This window comes from Pelophylax lessonae (genome assembly GCF_965119305.1).
Source record: "Pelophylax lessonae genome assembly, chromosome: 8".
NCBI classification, from domain to species: Eukaryota; Metazoa; Chordata; class Amphibia; order Anura; family Ranidae; genus Pelophylax; species Pelophylax lessonae.
This window is the reverse complement of record NC_138775.1, coordinates 132,171,256-132,189,792: the sequence shown is the minus strand read 5'-3', so window position 1 is coordinate 132,189,792 and position 18,537 is coordinate 132,171,256. Positions and strand designations below refer to the sequence as shown.

Genomic DNA, 18,537 nt, shown 5'->3' with positions numbered 1-18,537 from the left:
ATCTTCAAGCATCGGTAGCTCCTCATTATTGCAGAGTTATTTGATGAGGGCAGCCAGAGAGCCAATGTTTTCCTTGCAGCGTTTAAATGAATGTGAAGTTTTTAGTGACGGGGTTGCTTTAACCACTTTACCACTAGAGCATTTTGCTGTCTTACGTCTGGGCCACTTTTTGTGATTCGGCGCTGTGCGACTTTAACTGACAATTGCGCGGTCGTGCGACACCATACCCAAACGAAATTTACGTCCTTTTTTTCCCACAAACAGAGCTTTCTTTTGGTGGTATTTGATCACCTGTGCGATTTTTTTTTTTTTTACTTTTTGCACTATAAACAAAAAAAGAGCGTAAATTTAAAAAAAAACAACAATATTTTTCACATTTTTTTTATATGAATTTCCCCCCCAAAAAATGTAAAAAATCAAATTTTTTTTAAATTTTTGGCCAATTTGTTTTCTGCTACCCATGTTTGGTAAAAAAAATTCACAATAAGCGTATTTTGATTGGTTTGCGCAAAAGTTATTGCGTTTACTAACTAAGGGAAAGATTTCTGTCATTTTTGGTGTTTTTTTTTTTTTTTTAACGCGTAATGGCGGCGATCTGCGATTTTTGCGGGACTGCGATATTGCGGCGGACAGATCGGACCCTTGACTGACATTTTTGACACTTTTGGGGGTACCAGTGACATTACTGCAGTAATCAGTGCTATATATATGCACTGTTACTGTAAAAATGAGACTGGCAGGGAAGGGGTTAATTTTATTGGAGAGGGAGGGGTTAATGTATGCCTGGTGCTTACTGACGTGTGGGGGGGGGGGGAGGTGACTGTGTGAGCCAGGGACAGATCGGAGTGTTCAGCTATGCTGAACACTCCGATCTGTCACTCCCTGTCACTTGGGAGATCCGCCCGCTTGTGTTTACATAGGCGGGCGGATCTCCACACTAGATCCCCGACGATCGGGGCAGAGCAGCGGCGATCGCCGCTGCTCCTCCCCTGGCCTGACTCCCGCTGTGACTGATTACAGCGGGAGCGAGCCTCCGGCGGCGCGCGAGCGCCGCCCACAAGGGAGAGTGTCTGACGACGTAGGTCTACGTCGTCAGACGATAACGAGCCACTTTGCCGCAGTAGTACTACGGTACTCAGTGGCAAAGTGGTTAAAATTGCCTTGTTTAATAGTAAAATACATGTACAGAGTTAAGCAATCACATAATGTACAAAGTGCACAAGTTTGTGGCACATGAGGTAGTGCACGGGTGCAGTGGTGATGAGTGGACAATTGCACATCGGTGGTAAGTAAAGTGTGTTTTTGTATGCATTTGCCAATGGAGAAGTGTGTGTGGGTAGAGGAAGTCTTTGGTCACACACATGGATCCGTAACATTAGGTTGGCTTTCAGTAAACCTCCTGAGCTAGTCATTTAGTGCAGCAGGGTTTTGTTTTACAGTGTTCCACTATAGTAGAACATATTACCACAGTTGCACCGAACAGAACCTACAGCAGCAAATCAAACAGTATAAGTAAATATTGCATACAAGTGTCACAAATTGTGCAGATCTCATTACTTCTCACATAAGTGTTCCTTCATTGAGCTTCTTTCTTTCTTTTTTTTTAAATAGTGAAAAAATGTCTTTATGTACTTTATAACAAACTCCGCAGTACTGCTGTACCATTGTGAATAGATTTCCTTTTAAATGTGTATACAATGCCTTGAAATTTTCCACATTTTTCATGTTCCAATCAGAAACGTAAATGTACTTTTATTAAGGTTTTATGTGATAGATCAACACAAATTTGCACATAATTGTGAAGTGAAAGGAAAATGATAAATGGTTTTCAAAATGTTTACAAATATCTGAAAACTATTTTGGTTGTAACATGACAAAATGTGGAAAATTTCAAGGGGTATGAATAGTTTAAGGCACTGTATATGTAATAGTTTTTCAAATCAACACATAGGGACATATTTTATCAGGCTGTGAATCTGATATTTGGCAAACATTCATTGCAGTTTAATTTTCCAGGTGCATGTGTTTTATGACCATGATTGATTTACCACCAACTGATTTTTGGCAAAAGTCTCATTGACTGGTTTATAGACCCCTTATTTTGCATATGGCTATTTTTTCTCAGAGCACTATAGGTTTTCTGAGAGCACAGTGAATATTCTCCTTTTTTCGGGCCTGAGGTTTTACTGAAACCTTGGACAGAGGCATTTGGAGGGAGGGCTAGAAGTCCCTGCTCGGACTCATTCTTTTTTGTGTGGAAATTTCAGCTTTAGCTACTGTGCTTTTTAAACAGACCTTTACATTTAAGGAGATCTAGGACAATATGTTAAAAAAAAGCATTATGTTCCTTCTGGCAAATATTTTAAAACAAAAAAAATATGTATTTTTACATTTTTAGCCCCTGAGCTAATAAAGTATATTCAAAAGTACTTTGTATACTTTTTAGTACTATTGCAGTGCATTGTAATTGACAGTTTGAGGACACAAGACATGTTAAAGTGTTTCACGCATAACCTTCCCTTCCTCCTGCTGCAAGTGTTTAACTGAAAAACAGAGTATACCATATGTCAGCCTTTCTCAACTAGGGTTCCTCCAGAGGCTTCTAGGGGGTTCCTTGCACAATGAGCAACTTCTGCCTCTCGGATAAATAGCCATTTACACCAATGATCTTTTAGCAATCTGTAAAGGTGTATTTTTCCCAATGACTGAAAATGTAAGGAGCATTGTTCCTAGTGATAATCACACTATGTATCATGAGCTATAGATATAGTAATTATTGGCAGGGGTTCCCTGACACCAAGAAGGCATTTCAAGGGTTCTTCCATGATGAAAAGGTTGAGAAAGGCTGCCCTATGGGATCACTATCTTTCTAGATTATCTGGTCTGTCTGATGCTTAGTACTCCATTGTACCATATGCCTCGATTTGTCGGTGCTGATTTTATTAGATATATATACTGTTTTTTACAAACCTTTAATAAAACTTACAATTGTGTTACTTACTTTTTGTGCTCTGTCAGTAAAATATAATTTGAAGAAAGCAGCATTGCCCCCAAGTATACAGTAGCTAAATTGCATATCTGAGACAGCAGTTTATTCCATTTTTTTGTACTAGACAAAATAATCAGGAAACTCTACAGCAAACAATTCAATGTGCTAATTTTGAATTCATGCGTATGTACACTCATTTTCCTTGTATTTTGATTGTAATAAGCCAATATAGTGTGTGAATACAAATGAAGAGATTTTAATGTTAATTGTCTTTAAAATGTCTCGCAGGTACGGATCCTATTTGTCGATGGTGGTATGCAGTATCCTCAATGGCAATTGGCTGGCTTCAGGGTGATGATTCTTCTGTGAAATCTCAGTATATGGATGTAGAAAGAATTCCCAAGCTCCTAGATGCCGAGTAAGCCTTTATCAGTATAGACAGGTGTTACCTGGCAGTAGGAAACTTTATAGCTACTTTACAGATTTCATTTGCAGTCCTGGGCTTTAAAGACTTGTCCCTATAAATGTGCCTTCTTTACTCTCTTAGCTATTTGTTATTTAGGCCTTCAAGTAATGAGTCTGAGGTGTATTAAAGTAAACCTGTCAAACCTGCCGATTCAAGCTAAGCATTTCCCAAAGAAAATACAGGCTTTTTGTAGGAAAGATAAGTAGATCCAGAGACACAGACACTGGAAGCATTCACACATCTTCACTTTTCCTTTTTAAAAGTACAGCTTTATTTTTGTCTCCTGATTTGATTCTTATTTTGGGTGCATTGACAAGGGAGGCTGAGGGTCAAGAAAGTTTTATGTTTAGTACCGATTAGTATTCCGTATAGTATCAAAGGGAGATGGACTGTTATTATCTCCCTAGAGATTCTGGGGATTCTGGCCTTGATTCAGCAATAATTTTTGCATCTGATCTAGAAGAGGGCGGAGTATCTCAGTACTGGCGTCTTATTTTCTGTAACAAATGCTTGGTATTTTTGGGTGCAAATAAGCTTGGCCTCAAGGAGTACTACCTTTACATGGGGAATTCTGCCTTCAGTGTAGTGAGTGCCCATCTTCAGCATGTGCTGTCTTCCCCTATATCCTACCCCTAGCACACATACCTCCCTTCCCAGTATCTATGCCAGCAATGAGATGGTCCCTTCAGTACACAGATCTATCCTTCCTATACCCTTTATAATATAAAAAGAGATGAGCATTGGATTCATCTAACATGGAAATCTCTTTACACCCTCAGTAAGTATACTCCTATCGCCCTGTGTTCACTCCCCCCTAAGCTTTAATTTGCAGAAGAGAATCTCCTGTTCTCTGTCAGTATTGGTTACTTTGCGCACACAGTCAGTCTCTGTTCCTGTTGCCTCTTCAGTGTTGCACTCTTTCAGGGGCAGACTGGCAACTTTCTGCCCAGGGGGCAAGTACAAACCAGAGGCCCATGGTGCAGTGACTCGGCCCCACTCTCCCTCTTCCCGGCCTCTTTCTGTCCCTCATTTCAGGCTGAAGCTCCGCTCCCGGTACTCTCTACTCACAGACTGAATCCCCCAGTTCCCAACCTAGCAAGCAGGTGGCAGTTGGGGGAGCTGGGACAGCTTGGTTGAGGCTGGCCGGGGGAGGAGAGTCTCCAGTGGGGCATTAAACCGGCCTCTGCTCAGACACAGTTTACACCATCCATGCTGGAGGGGGGCTGTGCTCTGTCCTTGTCTTCAACCCGCACTCAGATATTGATCTATTTACATCAAGTTAGTCGTCTTTATATATTTTGAACATGTTAAACTATTGAATACTGAACTATCCCTTATGTGTCATGCTTCTGTTTTTCAGGAATCCCTTGGTAAAAGCTGTAGTGCACATGTGCAGAGCCATGCAAATGTCTGTATTGGGAAAGACTGAGAGTTCACAAAATGCTTTCTCTCAGTGTGAGAAAGCCAGCACGTTTTTATGGAATAGTCTGAATATGAGTGTTGCATGCAATAATGATCTAAATAAGGTGAATTACACTTCCTGTATTTTGCTGCATTAAGTATTAAACATTAGGGCTACATTCACACCGACAATTTAGGCTAGTGTGAATTGCAGACAGGAATCTTCTGATTCCTGCTAAAGATTTCTGCCACTGCAATTCACACTGGCCTAAATTGTCAGCGTGAATGCAGCCTTAAGCAGAACTAAACCCATGGATTTATTGGTGTTCCAAAATGGATACAATTAAGGCATGCCGCAAATGATAATTGTCGCATTTGCTTGTGCTCCTAACTTTAGTGTCAAACCATTAAATGGCTCAGGTCATAATCTATCATGTGTAACACCATGGCAACTGCAGATCAGAGACCAAGATGGCAACCTCTTGCTATAAAGGACAGGAAGTTTCCCCCTTTAAGTTAATTAATTTTGTTATATTCATATATGGAGTAATTCTTATTTGTGATGTTTGGTACATAGGTTTTGACTTTCCTTTTTGACCTTGGTGTCACCGTAGTGCATTGTTGTTGCATTGCATGTCACTATTGTCTATGTGCAATGTTTCTTCAGTGCAGTATGGAGGCCCCAGCTTTATCGACGTACCTAATGGATATGTAAAGCCTAACAATAAATTTCTCTCATTTTGGTCTGTTAAATATGTTTGAAAGCCTTTTGTTATATCAGTTCAAAAATATCTGTTGATCCTCCAGAAATCTTGTCCAAGACCACTTTTTGTGCTGCACTCTTATTTCTCTGAGCTATCTCTGAGGACTTTATTACCCTCCCCTCTGTTATGGAGGAGAGTGGGGGGTTATTGTAGTTCTTTGCTAGGATGACCATGCTGCTTTTTTCGCTAAAGTACAGTGATTTGAGTTTTCCTCTCAATTCAGAAAGTGTTACTGGCAAGATGACCAGATGAAAATAAAGGCAAAGAATAGCAGGAAAAAAGAACATTTAATGCAGCAGTCACCACATTTAATGGTGCCATACACTATACGACAAATCTGCTAAAATTCATTCATTTGGACAGTTCATTTGTTTTTTGGCCAGTTAATGGACACAAATTGGTAATCGGTTGTGACGTTTTTGAGCAAAAAAAAAAAAAACCAAAGGACAAATTTAGAAAATTCTGCCGACTGAACGATAAATTGAAAGCTTAATGTGTTTCTCATCCAAACTGTTTGCACTGGGCATATGTGAAAAAAAAAACGGAATAATTTTATGTCCATTGAACGATTTATTGGTCATTACATGACATGATCATCTGCTCTCATGGCCGAGTGTTCGTTTTTCTAAAATGAGTTTGAACGATTCCTCGGCTGGTGTATGGCCAGCATAAGAACCAGTAAGCTGCAGTATATTAAAATGTTGTTCTTAAGTTTAAATTCTTTAAATCTGGCTGAGAACTTTGTCAGGCAATATAGGCAATATAGTAGGTATGTGCACTTTGTGGTCATCTGTACAAGGCTAATGTTATTGCAGAAATGCAGTCTGTACTGTAAAACATATAGTTGTGAAGTTAATGGGTTTTCTGGTTATAAATCAAAACTGAATCTTGTAGTTTATAGGGTTACAAAATGCAATTTTACTACTGCAAAGGCAGACCAATGAGTAACAGTAATGTCGTTAATCTGAGTGCACAGATAAAGTTTTAGGCATCTTTGAGCCAAACAGCCATAACATTATGACAATTTACAGGTAAAGTGAATAGCAGTGATTCTCTCACTACAATGACATCTGAAAGTGGGTGGGATAGATTATGCTGCAAGTAAACATGTTGTCCCTGCGGTTGATGTGTTGGAAGCAGAAAAAAGATGAGCAAGTGTAAGGATCTGAGCCACTTTGATAAGGGCCAAATTGTAGTGGCTAGATGATTGGGTCAGAGCATCTCCAAAACTGCAGCTCTTGTGGGGTGTTCCCGATCTGCAGTGGTCAGGACCTACCAAAAGTGGTCCAAGGAAGGAAAAATGGCAAACCTGCGCCAGGATGACCGGGCAGTCAAAACTCATTGATGCAAGTGGGGTACGAAGGCTGGCCTGTGTAGTCTGATCTAATAGCAGAGCTTCAATTGCTGAAGAAGGTAATGCTGGTTCTGATAGAAAGGTGTCAGAACACAGTGCATAATATTTTGTTATGTATGGGGCAGCGTAGCTGCAGACCAGGGTGGCAATGCTGACCTGTGTCCACAACCAAAAGCGCCTACAGTGAGCACGTGAGCCTCAGAATTGGACCACAGAGCAATGGAAGAAGATGGTCTGCTCTATTGAGATCAAGAATGGCTTGAGGTAAATAATGTGTTTGAAGTGTTGACTTGGTCTGCAAATTCTCCAGTTCTCCATCTAATAGAGTGTCTGTCTGTCTGTCTGTCTGTGAGATGTGCTTAAAAAAAAAAAAAAAAAAAAAAAAACCCCGATCAGTGGAGGCCCCATGTCACAGCTTACAGGACTTGAAATATCTGCTACTGACAGTTCTGGTGGGTGGTTATAATGTTATGGCTGATCGCTATGTGTACACACACACACACACACACAGTGGCAAGAAAAAGTATGTGAACCCCTTTGCAGTAATTTGCCAAAAAAAAGTAAGCTCATCTACTCTTAATCATAACATAAGACAAACCTAGTGTGCGTATGCTGATAACAAATGATTCAAATTTCCTGTATCTTTATTGAACACACCCAATAAACAAAATGTAAAAAGCATTGAAAACAATTGTTGTGCGCCTAAAGTTAACCAAAGAGCACCTTGGCAAACTACAGCGCTGCTGGGAAAATGTTTTGTGGACTGATGAAACAAAAGTTAAATTGTTCGGGAAGAATACTCTACACTATGTATGTTGCAAAAAGGGCACAGTGTACCAACCTCAAAACATTTTCCTGATGTTGAAGCATGGCATTGAGAACCCCCTAAACCTATTCACTAAAATCTTGTATAATCTTTGATGTCATTACAAAAATCATATACTGCGATAGAAGTGAAGAGTATAAACTGCCATGCAGACGCTCATTGCGCATGGAAAGAGTGAGAATTTAAATAAATATGCTTGAAGTCTTTCTCTCCTTTTTCTTTTAGGTAATACAGCTTCTAGTTTGTGATCTCTTACTGTCCATGCGAACCACTTTGTGGCAGAAACAGGCATCTGGGGAAGCAATTCATGCCTCCAAACCTGTGCTCACAGGGTTCCAGAGGGATCTCAGCAGCCTGCGTAGGCTTGCTCTAACCTTTAAACCTGCTCAATGCAAGGTACGTTGTATTATTTAGGAGAACATAAATGAACCACACAGGTCAGGGGCAGCCCTGTTATATATTTAATAAAAAAAAAAAAAAAAGGCACGGCAATGGGAAAGCTAAGTATACTGTAGATGTTTTTTTACACAGGATTGCCCTTCTATAAAAGTGACTCAACATCAGGATCATCTTACTTTTGTAGTATATATGTACTGTCTATTACCTACACTGTTTATTTTGGCCATTTTGCTTATAGCCATTACTTTGTATTGCCATATATTTTTCTCATTAGTAGCTGTGGCTTTAAAGCTTCTCTGATGCTCTGCTGGTAAGCCCAGGGCACCAGGAGGAAGTTCCGCTTATCTGGCCATGTCATTTTCTTTAACTGTGTCCCATAATACTTTGGTACTTTAGTTTTAAAACCGTTCTGGGCATTATTGTGGTGGTAAAGGAGACAGCCCATAGTATTGCATTACAATATGTCAGTGGGTGGTCATATCTGCATACAATTTGGACTTGTAGCTCCCCTAATATCTACTGCCATGAATGCAAGATGCTGCAAAAGATCCCAATTACTCTAAATGGGTATTAAAATACAAAAGGCATTATTGATGATATATTTTTGTTTAAATGGTCAGTTTTGCCAAGAATAATCACACTGCAAGAATGTTTGTTTTACTTGTTTAGCAGCTTGCAGAAGAGTATATTGGTGCTATTTGCCTTTTGTTAACCTAAAACAGGCAGGACTGTGAGGGTAGGTAGGCATTTTCTGCATGAAAAGTTTACATGATACCAGGGCTCGGGAGGTAGGCGTGACTGAGTGGGATTGAATACGAATTGCTATCTATTCAATCCTGCCCAGCATTAACAGTGGTAAGGTATTGCCATCATCTATGTAGTATCAATGACTAAAGGAGGAGAGTCAGAATCAAGAGTTCCTGCAGAAAGTGGGTGTGCGACACTAAAGCAGCACATGGATCAGTTTTTTTGTTTTGTTCTTTTTTGTTTATCCAGTAGGTTAAATGAAAAAACGTACCGAATTTCCCCATCCACACATTCAAGGTGGATGAGAGAATCCTTCCTGCTGAACCACTGTATTCTGACAGCAGGGTGACCTCCACTATGAGAATACACTGATCAGCAATGCAGACTACAGCCTGCAGCACTGATCGAGCAAAAAAATCTGACCCATACATGGATCAAAATGTGTCCGATTCCTGCTGAACTGGCAGAATTTTGATCTATGTATGGCTGGCTTTACTATGACCCAGCCAGAATTAGGGCCAGTTAGCAAAGGGAAGAAAGAATATGTATTTTAGGAATTATGAGAATCTGGCGATATGAGAGAAAAATGGACTACTGGACCGATTCATGGAGGTATATTTAGTAAAGCATTATTTTAAAGTAAATTCGGAATAATCCTTTGCATAAGCCCACTGAAATGACTAGCCCCAGGTGCTAAACACTGACTGAACAAATCCTCCCATATAAACTGTACCTCTTTAGCTGCAGCCCTCTCTCCTCCAGAGCCCTCTGATGTCACACACTGCATAGCAGAGATCTGAGTGTAATCTGAGACTTGAGTGGAGGGAATGGACACACCGCCCTCTGAACAGCCTCACTGGCAAACATGCACATGGCCATCTCATTCAGTTTGTGCTGGTGTGGGTTTGCAGTGTGTCAGATTGCCTGATGTTGAGGAAAACTGCCAGAAATGACACATGCAGAATGAAGAGAAAGAGTACAGCCAGGAGCCATGCTAGATGCTGCTTTGGATTGAAACCGGTACATACTATACAAGGATAGGCTTTGTTCATTTTGCATTCCAAAGGTTTACAACAGATGTCTCACACTGGTGGCCCTCCAGCTGTTGCGGAACTACAAGTCCCATCATGCCTTTGCCTATGGGAGTCATGCTTGTAACTGTCAGCCTTGCAATTCCTCATTGGAATTGTAGTTCTGCAGCAGCTGGAGGGCCACTAGTTTGAGACCCCTGGTATACAACAACATTAACAAAAAAAAAAAAATGGCATTCTACTTAAAGGAGGAAAAAAACCACACTTTTTTTTAATTTTTTTATTCTAGTTGTTCCTACATGAAGCTACAGTTAGATTGATGGCTGGTGCAAGTCCAACCCGCACACACCAGCTTTTGCAACACAGCTTGCGGAAACGTCCTCCAAACACCAGCAAGCCAGGTAAGCTTGAATGTAATTTTCTTTTTTTGCAGCAGCTCTACAGAAATATTAATACCTCAGATATATTGTTCATAATAGATGCAGATATTGCTTATGTATATAAACAGTGGTAAGTATGCAGTGCCTTAATAGAAAAGCAAACTAAAATATCCACTATAAATTATGTGCATAAAAACGTGAAAGTAAAAATCACACAAAAATGCATAAATCAACGAATAAAAAGTAATTTAACTCCAGAAATGTCCGTGTATTGCTTCCACCATCCAAAAAAGACTGCACTCACCAGCCCACTAGCTGCCAGTGCAGCAAGTCAAGCATTGGGAATGAACAATCTCAGCTTCCACTCTATGGACATCCAGATCTATCCATCCACCTGAGGTCCTCTGACTTTAACAGCCGCAGCCCACCACTGGGGGAGATTTGGAAAAGCCCAAAGCCGCACTAGGTGGAAAAGAAGCACTCGCTCAAGGAGCCAAATACTAAAAGGGCCCAGATGTAGTGTAGTAAATCTTACTAATGCATAAGAATTACATAAAAATGATAAACCTCCAGATGCCAAGTAGTAAAAACATCTACAGCAGTGCACTTACTCTGAGTCCCTTTAAATAACCTGTATGATTAACTAACAGTCCCTAGAAGGCCAACAGGAAGTGAGCAGCGCCATTTGGTTGAAGTTCCATGGCCGCCGCTATTTTTCCTCAGTCTGTATTACTAAATAGAAAACCACCGCTAGAAGGAAGGTGCGGGAGCAGGCGCCATTCTACGGTGACTGTAACCATGACATTAAGAAACGCTTGCTTCTTGGATGGAAAGCAATGGCAAACCTAGACAACCTTATAAAAAGCAGAGACATCACCCTACCGACAAAGTGCTGTATAGTCAAAGCTATGGTATTCCCAGTAGTAACCTATGGCTGTGAAAGCTTGATCATAAGGAAGGCTGAACGCCAAAGAATTGATGCCTTTTGAACTATGGTGTTGGCGAAGACTCTTGAAAGTTTCTTGGATGGCAAGAAGATTAAACCAGTCAGTCCTGAGGGAAAGCAACCCTGAATATTCACTGGAAGGACAGATCCTGAAGCTGAAACTCAAATATTTTGGTCACCTAATGGGAAGAGAGGACTGTTTGGAAAAGACCCTGATGCTGGTAAGGAAAAAAATGAGAAGAGGACGACCGAAAACAAGATGGGTAGATAGCATCATCGAAACAATAAGCATGAAGTTAAGCAAGCTCTGGGAGGCAGTGGAGGACCGAAAAACCTGGCGTGATATGATCCATGAGGTCACAAGGAGTCGGACACAGCTAAATGACTGAAAAACAACCAGCATGGGTTAGCAAAAAGTAAAAACTGAATTTACAGGAAAAAAACTTAGGTTAAACAGATATAAATGCATACCTTATAGGCAGCACATAGTCTTAAGAGGGCCAACAGGAAATGGTCCGCTCCATTTTGTTGAAGTCCCGTGGCTAGGGCCATTTCTCTATATTAATGAGTAGAAAGCAAGAGCCAGAAAAGAAAATGCATTTTATTATAGCCTACTAGCATAAATTAACAAAAAAGAGAAAAAAAGCCCATTTACAAAGATCTGTATTTTTAAAGAAATAAAACTTGACATTAAATAATATAAACCATGTTCTAATGGCGCAATCATGGGTGTCTAAAATGCTGCATTTAGATGCATACAGCGTATACGTTTGTACGCATCTAAATGCAGCAATACGGGAATCATTGGGGCCATACACACAAATCTGTGTCTACAATGTGCGCTGCCTTTAGTGGTGTAAAAAAAAGTAGGACTGTTATATGGGCTTTGCATATCTGCAAATTTTACATGTGTAAACACATGTGTAGGACTGCGTTGAATACATAAGTCATTAGAAGGACTGTACTCGTCTAGATGCAAGTACTTTAGGCATCTTTTTTATGTAGGATCTTCTGCTAGCTCTGCCAGCAAAACATGCTTTTCATGCGGAAAATATACATATGTGAAAGGCTGTGTGAATAGAGTATAAAAAGAAAAATGTGGTTGTAACAGCCAGTCTGGTTCCTTATTTCATGTTTTTCCTGCATTAGGGGTGACCGTTTTTTGCTCCTCCCCCCTTTATAGTGCAGGTTAAGCAGAGGAATCTGCAGCTAGCACACTTTTCCCATGTAAGGAGTGAGTATGCCTAAGGCTCCATTCACACCTGGGCGTTTTTGAGTGTTTTTCAGCTCCAAAAACGCTCAAAAAAAAACGTTCCAAAACGCCCAACAAGTAAAACCCCATTCATTTAAATGGCCCCTGTTCACATCTGAGCGTTTTGCAAAACGCCTGTAGCTGAAAAAAGTACATGAGCTTCTTTTTGGGCTGATTACCAACGTTTTTGATAAATGTCAATGCCTGCCTCCAAAAACACCTGAAAATCGCGGTAAAATCGTGGTAAAATCGCGGTAAAACGCTACACTCAAGTGTGAATGCAGCCTAATGGTTTTGCGAAGTGGGATTTATTTTTCATTCTATGAATAGTGTAGGACCCACTGAAAATGGGGTACTTTAACACAGTGCTGGGCTTAGGCAGAGTATAAATAAATAAAAGGTTGCAGCGCTAAACAATAATATGAAAAGTGTCTGAAAAATCAAGTCCATTTATGGAACATAAGTCCGAAAAACTCATAAATCCAAGTGGAAGACGATATTCTGTGTCAATGTAAATTCAATACCGACATCAGCTAGTGTTTCTCCACCAAAGTAAAAAGTGAACACTCACCGGACCCATATGCGGTCTTATCAGGACAGCTGAAAGCGTGAGATGAAGCCAAGAGGAATCAAGCGGGGAATGATCTTCTTATCTCTTCACCAGAAATGCTTTCCTCAGATGTTAAATCCAGAGTGGCAAAATTAACAGGCAGGAGAGAAAAGAGATCTCCTCATGGTGTAGTATGTATTAAAACTTCCACAAGGATTAAAAACAATGTAAAAAACACAAATGGAGATCCATACAGTGCAACAACATATATGGCACTTACATATAAAGCCACCAGACTAAACCGACTGGTGTCTTATGGACCTCTGGCATACAGTGGGTACGGAAAGTATTCAGACCCCCTTAAATTTTTCACTCTTTGTTATATTGCAGCCATTTGCTAAAATCATTTAAATTCATTCTTCTTCCTCATGAATGTACACATAGCACCCCATACTGACAGAAAAACACAGAATTGTTGACATTGTTGCAGATTTATTAAAAAAGAAAAACTGAAATATCACATGGTCCTAAGTATTCAGACCCTTTGCTCAGTATTTAGTAGAAGCCCCCTTTGATCTAATACAGCCAGGAGTCTTTTTGGGAAAGATGCAACAAGTCTTTCACACCTGGATTTGGGGATCATCTGCCATTCCTCCTTGCAGATCCTCTCCAGTTCTGTCAGGTTGGATGGTAAACATTGGTGGACAGCTATTTTTAGGTCTCTCCAGAGATGCTCAATTGGGTTTAAGTCAGGGCTCTGGCTGGGCCATTCAAGAACAGTCATGCAGTTGTTGTGAAGCCACTCCTTCGTTATTTTAGCTGTGTGCTTAGGGTCATTGTCTTGTTGGAAGGTAAACCTTCGGCCCAGTCTGAGGTCCAGAGCACTCTGGAGAAGGTTTTTGTCCAGGATATCCCTGTACTTGGCCGCATTCATCTTTCCCTCGATTGCAACCAGTCGTCCTGTCCCTGCAGCTGAAAAACACCCCCACAGCATGATGCTGCCACCATCATGCTTCACTGTTGGGACTGTATTGGACAGGTGATGAGCAGTGCCTGGTTTTCTCCACACATACCGCTTAGAATTAAGGCCAAAAAGTTCTATTTTGGTCTCATCAGACCAGAGAATCTTATTTCTCACCATCTTGGAGTCCTTCAGGTGTTTTTTTAGCAAACTCCATGCGGGCTTTCATGTGTCTTACACTGAGGAGAGGCTTCCGTCGGGCCACTCTGCCATAAAGCCCCGACTGGTGGAGGGCTGCAGTGATGGTTGACTTTCTACAACTTTCTCCCATCTCCTGACTGCATCTCTGGAGCTCAGCCACAGTGATCTTTGGGTTCTTCTTTACCTCTCTCACCAAGGCTCTTCTCCCCCGATAGCTCAGTTTGGCCGGACGGCCAGCTCTAGGAAGGGTTCTGGTCGCCCCAAACGTCTTCCATTTGAGGATTATGGAGGCCACTGTGCTCTTAGGAACCTTAAGTGCAGCAGAAATCTTTTTGTAACCTTGGCCAGATCTGTGCCTTGCCACAATTCTGTCTCTGAGCTCTTCAGGCAGTTCCTTTTGACCTCATGATTCTCATTTGCTCTGACATGCATTGTGATCTGGAAGGTCTTATATAGACAGGTGTGTGGCTTTCCTAATCAAGTCCAATCAGTATAATCAAACACAGCTGGACTCAAATGAAGGTGTAGAACCATCTCAAGGATGATCAGAAGAAATGGAAAGCACCTGAGTTAAATATATGAGTGTCACAGCAAAGGGTCTGAATACTTAGGACCATGTGATATTTCAGTTTTTCTTTTTTAATAAATCTGCAACAATGTCAACAATTCTGTGTTTTTCTGTCAGTATGGGGTGCTATGTGTACATTCATGAGGAAGAAGAATGAACCTAAATGATTTTAGCAAATGGCTGCAATATAACAGAGTGAAAAATTTAAGGGGGTCTGAATACTTTCCGTACCCACTGTATGTTGTTGCACTGTATGGATCTCCATTTGTGTTTTTATACATTGTTTTTAATCCTTGTGGAAGTTTTAATACATACTACACCATGAGGAGATCTCTTTTCTCTCCTGCCTGTTAATTTTGCCACTCTGGATTTAACATCTGAGGAAAGCATGTCCAGTGAAGAGATAAGATCATTCCCCGCTTGATTCCTCTTGGCTTCATCTCACGCTTTCAGCTGTCCTGATAAGACGGCATATGGGTCCGGTGAGTGTTCACTTTTTACTTGGTGGAGAAACACTAGCTGTTGTCGGTATTGAATTTACATTGACACAGAATATCGTCTTCCACTTGGATTTATGAGTTGTTTGGACTTATGCTCCATAAATGGACTTGATTTTTCAGACACTTTTCATATTCTTGTTTAGCGCTGCAACCTTTTATTTATTTCACTGGTGTTTGTATGTTCACACTGTTTTGCAAGCTGCTATTTTTTGTGGATTAGGCGCTGACATTTTTCTTTTAATTTAAGCAGAGTATAGTCATATGGTGTGATTAAATCCCCATATTTACTTATTAAGATCAGGTGTTTTTAAGTAGGCTTGCAAGATTTGGAAGCAACCTTTTTTATGTGTATGTGTGCACTATTCTCTATGGTTCAATTTGTATATTGGTCTGTACAGCAGCACCAACCTTAGAAATGTATGTTTAGGGTGTGCCCCTCAACCCTTTGTTTCCCTTTCCTCAAGAAGGCACATGTATATTTATCCCAATGAACATTTTAAATGATTCAAAAGGATTGGGAGAAAGTGCTGTGGTCAGATGAGACCAAAATGTAATTGTTTTGGCATGAACTTGACTGGCCATGTTTGGAGGAAGAAAAATGCTGACACTAACCCTAAGAACACCTTCCCTACAGTCAAGCATGTAGATGGAAACATTATACTTTGGGGCGGTTTCTCTGCTAAAGTTACAGGCCGACTTTGCCGCATTAAGGGCCCAATGTATTAAAAAATCTTGAATAAGAACCTTCTTCCCTCAGCCAGAACACTGAAGATGGGTCATGGATGGGTCTTCTAGCATGGCAGTGACCCAAAAACATACTGGCAAGGCAACAAAGGAGGGGCTCAAGAAGAAGCACATTAAGGTCATGGAGCAGCCTAGTTAATCTCCAGACCTTAATCGTCTAGAAAATGTATGGAGGGAGCTAAAACTTTTGAGTTGCCATAAAACAGCCAAGAGACCTTAAGGATTTAGAGAAGATCTTAAAGAAGTGTGGACCAATATGTGCAAACCTGGTCACCAACTACAAGAAATGTCTTACCTCTGTGCTTGCCAACAAGGGTTTCTCCACCAAGTACTAAGTCATGTTTTGCTTGGGCATCAAATACTTATTTTATTCAGTGAGAGGCAACTTAATTTATAACATTTATTTTATTTGTTTTTTCTGTTTTTTTTTTGTTTTTTATATATATTCTCTCTCTATCATTTAAAGTACACCTTTGATAAAAAATATAGGCCCTTAATTTATTTGTAAGTTGGCAAACTTACACAATCTGCAGGGGATCAAATCATTTCCCCTCACTGTATTTCCTAGACATTTAAAGTTATTTCTTATAAGGGTATGTCCGTAAAGAATTACATACTTTCAATGTAAAGGTTTGTTAATTTTTTCTGGTTTGTTTTAACCAGGGGATGTGTACTCTTTACCTGGACAGAGAGAACGAGCAACTGCCATCTTGTTGGCCTGTCGGCACCTGCCTCTATCATTTTTATCTTCTCCAGGACAGAGAGCAGTGATGTTGGCTGAAGCAGCACGGACTTTGGAAAAAGTGGGTGACAGACGCTCATACCATGACTGTCAGCAAATGATGGTCAAGCTTAGTGGGGGCACAGCTATGGCAGCCTCATGAGAGACACACGGTTTACCCTGGCCTCATATTTATCTTCATTCAGGAATATACAGTCTGTTATTGATATCTATCTAATGTGTGGGGATTTGAAAACAAGATTGAAGCGGAGAATGAATTCAGTGATATTGCAGTATGGGCCTATCGTCCAAACTGGAGTAAAAAGGGATGTTATTTAGTATTTTTAGATACTTTAGTCATGCAGGTCTTTCTACTCCTGAATTGTGCAGTGAATATATCTTCCAGGTTGTATACACTGCTATTTTTTGTATTACAACATTTAAAAGCATCGCGGACCATTTTTTTTTTTTTTTTTTTATTGATTTCAGTGGGAATTTTTAAATTCCCACCGAAATAAATCGGAACAGAGACACGGTAGTTGTAATGACATAGATCACATGCTTGTCAAATCGAAAGAATGCAAAGCTGTTCATTTCAAAATCTGTAGAAATGTACCCATTGACACTGGTGTGGTATCCCAAAGTCTGCTCATAGATGCTTCTACAATTTATTCTGTACCTTTTTATGTCTGGAACATGGGTTTTGCAATAAGTTGGACCAAAACTTCATTCAGTCCAGTGCTGTTTATTGGTATTTACATTTAGGCTACGATTTTGTCATCCTTTGGAGAAAATATCATTGCAGAGTGCATGGCACATTCATAGCTCAGGAAACCAGTGGGCTTATTTATTTAGACAGTGCTAAGAGCAATCCTGATGTACCAAGGTCAGTTGTTCAGGCTGAAACTGGTGAAAGAGTATTTCTGATTGGGTGTATGAATGGCTGATCTTTGTGATTATTCAATAAGGTAAAAGCAATGATGTGCAAAGATGCTGTGCAGCAGTTTATGTACACACAATTTTCTTTCATAGTTCAGACACTTCCCATATGTCTTTTTCTAATAAATTTGAGATGTAGCCATGTGAGCCATGTGAATGGCAGCCAGTCCAACAGAAGCCGGTCGAACGGCTTGCTTTTGTTGAAGGCTCATGACAGAAAAAGGTTTGCTGACAGGAGTATTCTGGTGGGGGGGGGGTATATCCCCCCTTTTTAGAACACAATAGATCAGAAGGGGAGATCCCTGTACTAACATGGGGTTGTTAGTACAGTGGCTGCAACCTGGGCTGTCAGTTCTTCTTTTTTTTTTTTTTTTTCATTCAACCCGCTGAGTTGAACAAAAAACACCAGTGGTGTGTACAAGGCTATAGGCAAAATCTGGTACATGAAACGATAGCTATTGTGTCTGAACATTATGGGCAAATAGGCTTGGTTACCAATTCTGTGCTCTCCTAGTTCTAATATTTAACCATCATTGATGGGTAAATAAAATGAATGCACTCATCGGTAGATGGCTCTCCATTTGTGCTATTTTGGGGACATTTACAGAGAGGTTAAATGTCGAAAAGGAGCACTGCACTATAAGCTATAATCCTTTCCAACTTGTAACTTCTATTACAAATTTCCTTTCTAGGGGTTAGAATTATCACTGTACCTTGGTGACTTGTGCCTTTCACTAGATCTAAGACATTCATCCTTTAAAAATGAAAAAGTCAAAAACGTTTTTTTTTTTAATTTTT

At 40.3% G+C, this 18,537-nt stretch overlaps 1 protein-coding gene across 1 annotated transcript in view; it reads left to right on the top strand.

The window, feature by feature from the left end:
• SREBF2 (sterol regulatory element binding transcription factor 2) overlaps window positions 1–17,251 on the top strand; it is a 90,898-nt gene extending 73,647 nt beyond the window's left edge. The window contains exons 15-19 of the mRNA XM_082264879.1: window positions 3,278–3,407; window positions 4,816–4,981; window positions 8,026–8,196; window positions 10,267–10,378; window positions 16,743–17,251. Coding sequence (XP_082121005.1) covers window positions 3,278–3,407; window positions 4,816–4,981; window positions 8,026–8,196; window positions 10,267–10,378; window positions 16,743–16,963 — 800 coding nt within the window. The 3' untranslated portion in view covers window positions 16,964–17,251. The remainder of the gene's footprint in view (window positions 1–3,277; window positions 3,408–4,815; window positions 4,982–8,025; window positions 8,197–10,266; window positions 10,379–16,742) is intronic.
• Window positions 17,252–18,537: the final 1,286 nt, after the last annotated feature.